General features: G+C 40.9%; 1 protein-coding gene across 1 annotated transcript; it reads left to right on the top strand.

Annotated features, from left to right (window-relative positions):
- The first annotated feature begins 423 nt into the window (after nt 1–423).
- On the top strand, nt 424–6,360 carry LOC131230896 (large ribosomal subunit protein eL19y-like). Its single transcript, XM_058226919.1, has 5 exons — nt 424–596; nt 3,306–3,428; nt 3,516–3,829; nt 5,943–5,986; nt 6,103–6,360. Exons 1-5 carry the CDS (start codon nt 485–487, stop codon nt 6,125–6,127), a joined length of 618 nt encoding a protein of 205 aa, XP_058082902.1. The 5' UTR covers nt 424–484; the 3' UTR covers nt 6,128–6,360.
- The last annotated feature ends 283 nt before the right edge of the window (nt 6,361–6,643 follow it).

The following is a 6,643-nucleotide window of genomic DNA, read 5'->3' as shown; positions in this document are numbered from 1 at the left end:
CGTAATAATTTTGGATGAGGATGATATTTGTGTCTTCCCTTCATCCAGATCTGTGTGACCTAAACAACAGATTGGATGGAAAATAAACATTACTGAGGGCCCTACATGTTTTTAATGGTGGGCGTTCAATCACCTACGTTTTCTGTGGTATGGTCCACCTGAGATTTGGATCTGTTTTAGTTTTAGTCTCAAGCCCTAAAATGAGCTGAAAATGGATGGATGGACGGTGTGGATATAAAAGACATGAATCACGGTGGGTCTAACAGTCACGAATCCATCCAATCCAGGTACTCACATGAGGTCCCTCGTTCAATCTAGGGCTGTTTATCATCCATAACTCTCTGCCAGAGTATAAAAGCTATCTCCTCTCTTCGACAAAAACCCTTTAGTTTTTATTAATTACCACTCTGCCAGGAAACCCTAGCTATTATATCATCTCTTTCTTTTCCAAACGAGAGGCGAAGAAGAGCGGGAGAGATCGGAGATGGTGTCATTGAAGCTGCAGAAGCGGTTAGCCGCCAGCGTGCTGAAGTGCGGAAAGGGAAAGGTCTGGCTCGATCCCAATGAAGCCAGCGAGATCTCCATGGCCAATTCCCGTAATTTCCCTTCTCTTTTCTCTTTATTCCATCCGTATCTTTAAGATCTGTAACGTCACACTCTATCATGGCGTCTTTCATTTATATTCTCGCTATGTGTGGGGCCCAGCGTGATATGTGCATGGGATCTGACCTGATCTTTAAGAATCAGGCTGTCCAAAACTCGAATGGGGTACACCTCAGGGAACAGTTGCGATGGGGACGCCTGCCGTTGAAAACCTTCCAGATTGAGTGTGGGATCCAGAGCCTTCTGTGGATACCATACGACCCATTAAGAGGATGAATGGAAACCCCAAGCATCAGGCCACTCTGAAATTCGGGGGGACCCATCTGAGTTATGGATCGGCTTGGATTTTTTTGAGGCCGCTGAGAGCATGAGAGGGCACGCACGATGGACGGATTATGTCAGCTGAAACATACAAAGCTTTTGTGGTGGATCCGGCCTCATCTTTCATTTTTAATTTCTATTATTGTAACATGTCATGCCTTTTATGATACGTGGGGCCCACTTTCTGGTGATCTAATCCAAACCGTTCGCATGGCTCTTACCACAATCAGATGATCCTAACATCTTACTTGGCCATCCGCAGCGTCGACCTTCTTTTATTGTAACTTTCCGCTTGATGGGATGGACAGGATCGTCTAATATGGGGAATGCAAGAGCATGGCCTGTCCCACCCACCAGATTGACGGCTTAGGTGTTCAGTCGCTGAAAGGCTGGGCCAGTCATATACTATTATTTGGTTGAGCACGACGCAGTTTTTATGTTTCTCAAATACCGAACACCATGTGATGAGAAATTATTGTAGGATCACTCACTCAAAGCTTTGCATGGTATACTCTGGTCTTTGTTTCTATCAAGTGGGACTCGTGTTTTTTTAGGTAATTCAGACCATTGGTGTTTTGTGGCCCACCTTGGATGGACAGTGCCCCAATTATCTTCTTCATGGAGCAATCATAACCTTTCAATTTGTGGCCTAGAGATGGATGGTTAGGAAGGGAGATATGGCAATAGTCAACATTAACTGATAGTGTCCCAATAGTGGTTGCTAGAATACTCCAATCTGGGAATTTTTGGCATGGTTCATCTAGGGTGGGATGTAACTGACCAATGGTTTGGATTGCTGGACAATGGACCCACTTGCCAGTTATGAAAACCCAAGTATTCTGTGGTGTCATGGTTATTGTCCAAAACCACCTGAGAAAAATGACAAGTTGGGCTGAGTCATACCAGCTTCGATGTCACCATGAAATTCAACAAATGAATGTTTCTAGGTCAATTTGTGGCCTGGAGATGGATGGTTAAGAAAAGAGATATAGCAAGTCCAACATTCAACTGATGCAGCCCAAGAGCGGTTGCTGGAATACTCCAATCTGGGAAAATTTGGGGGCTTGGTTCATCGAGGGTGTGACATAATAGACCAATGATCTGGATACTGGACAATGGACCCACTAGCCAGAAATGAAACCCAAGATTCTGTGGTGCCGTGGTTTTTGTCCAAAACCAACTGAATGAAATGAGCCTCCGGAACAAGTCGGGCTGAGTAATACCGGCTTTGATTTCTCACCATGAAAAGTGTAGCCCTTGTAGTTTAGTTCTTATTGTCAATCCACAGAAAAAGTCAACAAGTGAATGTTTCTAGGTCACAGCATGCTGGGATTTATACTATCATGGGTTACTTATCGTGGGGGAATGATTGATAGTCACAGCTACCACTGGCTGCATGGGAATTTCAATATAACCTACCTCTCCCTGTTTGAGTGGTAGGGGCAGCAGGGATGATGGATTGGAACCATGTATTCAGTTTGCATTGTTGTGCGTGGATCTCAGTTTAAAAAATACACTAGTTAGACAATCCCGGCCCTCATTTTACCCACTTTTTTCACTGCAGTGCTAGATTGGAATGGCAGAACATGATTCATCTAGCCGGCCCCACTTAGTTGGAACAGAGCTTAGATGATGGTGATGATGATTGCTGACTGTCAGTTGTTTCTGCACGCTGTTTCCCATTTGTAGGCCATCAGTTGGATCATTTAGATTATCTATTTGGTTATTTTATGAATCATGGTCCATCCATAATAGAGCAGAGCTCACTACTCGAATGGTACTGATACCTTCCCTGTATAGTGGGAGGTAGGTTGTATTGTTTCTCACTGTGGGCCATATTGTCCATTTGCTTACTGGAAAATGCAATGGCTACTATCTAAGGTGGGCTTTTCAATCCCAGTCTGTCAAAATAGATATGGGGTTGTTCATCAGGTGGGCCCTACATGTATGCATGGTGGCTTGAGAATCAGGTCATTCCAGTCATTAGGTGGGCACATGTGCATGAAGAATGTATAGTTGGAAGGCATCAGCAGTGATCTGTATTCGTTGTACAAGTGTCGCCTACCAAATGACCAGATTGATCTAATTCGAACGACCCCACATTTGCAGTGCCTCCTTTATGAGTGATCCAGCTCTCTTAACATGTGCCACATGGTCTCATAGCCCAACTTCTGTGAGCTTGTCGTATCCTGTCTCTACTTGAGTTTAAACTGTAAAAGCACATGTCCCGAGTATGAATGTAAGTAGCTCATGGTAGCTGTATGTATTTTCCTATCAATGGGGCCTCATTAACGGTATTAATAATTAAGCGCAGATCTATTGCTGTTGAAATTTTTACTGTGCCATCAACACTGATGGTTCTTCATCCCTCTGGAGTGCAGGCCAGAACATAAGAAAGCTGGTGAAGGATGGTTTCGTAATCAAGAAACCGACAAAAATCCACTCTAGGTCACGTGCACGCCGAGCTGCTGAGGCAAAGCGGAAGGGACGCCATTCTGGATATGGTATGCTTGTACTGAGAAAAAGTTGCATATATTTTAGTTTGATGAGGGGCCCATTTCCAATATTTGGACTTGCTCTGAAATGCTCAGGTAAACGCAAGGGTACAAGGGAGGCAAGGCTCCCAACTAAGATCCTCTGGATGAGGAGGATGCGTGTCCTGAGGCGCTTGCTTCGCAAGTACCGAGAATCGAAGAAGATCGACAAGCACATGTACCACGACATGTACATGAAAGTGAAGGGTAATGTATTCAAGAACAAGAGGGTGCTGATGGAGAGCATCCACAAGTCAAAGGCTGAGAAGGCAAGAGAGAAGACTTTATCTGACCAGTTTGAAGCGAAGAGGGCTAAGAGCAAGGCGAGCAGGGAGAGGAAGATTGCTAGGAGGGAGGAACGGTTGGCCCAGGTGAGATAAATGGTTAATTGTTAATTTCATCATCTTTCAAGTGCTGGCCCAATTACCTTCCTACATTACACGTGCACAGTTTATTCAGTTTGTTGATTGAGCTTGGTCAAGATGGTCAATCATTAGAATCACATATTGATGCTCCTATTGGCACGTAAATACATTCTATATATCACACACCCTTTGTGGAACACATGGAATACCTATATAATGTCTGGACTGTGCATCCAGCGTGCCTTTAAATGGTGGGCCATCACATGGGTCATGGAATTTGACCGTTTGATTATATGATTTCTGAGGAAGTAAATAGACGGCTAAAGAAAAGTTGACCAAAGTCCATGCTTGATCTGTTAGGATCACTTGTGAACAATGTTAACATGTGCGACCTCATATGCGCATATCCATATGCAAATCACATATGTGATCATGGCATATGCGATCGCATGCAGCATATGTGATTGCATATTGGCCATGGCACATTAAATTTTTTTATTTTTTTGCAAAAAAAAAAAAAAAACAACATTTTGCCTATAAAAAGGCTTCCAAATCTCCTCCATTTGCAATATTCTCACTCCAAAACTCTCTTAATCTCTTCTTCTCTTACATTTCTTAATGACAAGTGGTCTCTCTCTCTCTCTCTCTCTCTCTCTCTCTCTCTCTCTCTCCCCTACATTGCCTCTCCCTTGGAAGTTAGAAGATCAAGATTCAAGCACTTCTAAGTTTCAAGGAAGATAGCTTGTTGATTTTCTACAATAATAAATAAATAGCTCGTTGGTTTTGTTGTTACTTCTTGTTAAGTATATTGTTGAATGTCGATGACTTGATGTTTAATTCATTGTTTAATTGATTTTTTTCTCTCTCAAATGTATTTTAAATATGTAAAATTAGTTATCTATTAACTTAGAAAAGTTCCCCTTAGTTTCTTATAAATTTTTTAACTTTTTTTTTTGAAATTTTCCCTATATATATATATATAACTTTTTCAAAAAAAAAAAAATTATGCGGTCGCATATGCGATTCAACAACATTGCTTGTGAACATGGTCCATGCATCTCATTGATGATGCGGCCAAGTTTCTTCGGCATGTTTCTGGATTTCTTGCCAAGCCAATCACATTCTTCAATTCTCCATCAGTGATAAGTGTACCAGAGAAGGATGAATGGAAAATTCTATGACCCTCTTTTAAAGCCTTAGATTCTGCCTCACTTGAATACCCCATCAATCCAGCCAGAGAAGTATAATTCTTGTCCCTTTGTTTCTAGAATGCTAATATGGTTTAAGCACAACTTTAGCTCAAGTAACAACACCAAATCTTGTTGGTAGAAATGACGGAACCAATGTTTTTAAATAGCCATCCTCTCTATGTTTTCCGCGCTGAATCATGGATCTGGATTATGGGTCATTTGCGATCCAGATCGCGATTTTTACTGATCCTAAACTATGTTTCTGTACTCAGTGATGATTGAGTGGTAATCTAAATTTATATTTAGAATGTAGAGTTTTATACCCGGATTTATGCAATATCATGCATATAATATGGTAATATGCATGCAGGATGTATAATAATAATATTCATTATTTTAGATATGAATTACAACATCCCTTTGTATGCAAGGGTGCGTTTGGTTGCACCAAATTTCATGAAATTCAATTAATTTTGCACCAAAATTAGACTGATTAATCAAGAAATATCATGATATTTGGTGCAACCATATGCACCCTAAAACTATATTGCATATAATTGATATGTGTTAGACTGACTTGTATGATTCTACCCCTAGTATACAGCATGTTGAACTACCTTACTGCTTGTGCATTTACATCCCATGTACCAGTGCCGCACACCATCCAGATAACCTTTGGTGGGATCTCCATTGAAATGACTGGTTACACATTGCGATGGATGGTACTGGTGGAAATGCAAAATCATCTTCATATCCAACAGATCACAGGAAAATGTTGGCCATTTTGGAGAAAAATCTCCTCTTCTTTTTTGGGGTTGTGATTTCAAAGAAACAAGCTGTACCATACCATTTCTACCCAAGAAAGAAACACCATTATTTCTTCTAGTTTGCTTTTCTGATGTCATGAATGTTGCCCATGCGTGGAGCAGGGACCTGGAGAGCGAGCACCTGCTGCAGCAGCACCTGTTGCAGAGTAAGTGAATTTTTTTAATTCTAGTTTCTTTCTAGAATTTGAAACAGGAAGTGCAAGGATTATAAAAATGATTTTTTTATTCATGAAAAAAGATAATATTGTATTTTCTTTTGTAGGGGAACTAAAAAGACCAAGAAGTGAAGTTCTAGCCATTCTAAAGCCTGAATCTAATATCAGGTGCGGATAGTCGTCGATTTCGTTCCCTTAGCCTTTTTTCCCACCTTTCTTTTCCTAAATACTGAGAAAAAGAGTTTAGGATTTTGTGAATTGCTGAACTTGGTTTGATGATACTTTTGTAGTTCATATTTAAATGTTTATTTGGAGGGTTTTTACTTGCATATGATGGTTGAAATGATCAGATATATCTTATACTCTTTTCGTTTTGATGGGCCATGTGATATGCCTTAAATGTGGATTTTATACATTGATCAAGAAGTTATGGGGTTTGCTGTTACTTCAAACCAGGCCAGAATTGCAAGCTCTGCCTTGATTGGCCATTGATCAAAACTTGCTTTGTTTGGACTTAAATCCTAACCATCTAGTAAATGGACCTTTTACTCACTGAAGTGGGCCCTTGCTGACATTTTTGTGCTGGAGCTTGAAGGGTTTGGATTATCTGATATTGTGTGGGTTTGGATTATAGCCCATCACTCTGTA

This window comes from Magnolia sinica, chromosome 17 (assembly GCF_029962835.1).
Source record: "Magnolia sinica isolate HGM2019 chromosome 17, MsV1, whole genome shotgun sequence".
Taxonomy (NCBI): domain Eukaryota; kingdom Viridiplantae; phylum Streptophyta; class Magnoliopsida; order Magnoliales; family Magnoliaceae; genus Magnolia; species Magnolia sinica.
Note: the sequence above shows the minus strand (reverse complement) of the source record. Positions and strands in the feature narration are given on the sequence as shown.

What these genes read in the sequence shown, in the direction of transcription:
- LOC131230896 (XM_058226919.1), top strand. Translation starts at nt 485, where the DNA reads ATGGTGTCATTGAAGCTGCAGAAGCGGTTAGCCGCCAGCGTGCTGAAG. An exon ending in GGGAGGAACGGTTGGCCCAG is followed by an intron (nt 3,830 to 5,942) that starts GTGAGATAAATG and finishes TGCGTGGAGCAG; the next exon opens with GGACCTGGAGAGCGAGCACC. An exon ending in GCAGCAGCACCTGTTGCAGA is followed by an intron (nt 5,987 to 6,102) that starts GTAAGTGAATTT and finishes TTTCTTTTGTAG; the next exon opens with GGGAACTAAAAAGACCAAGA.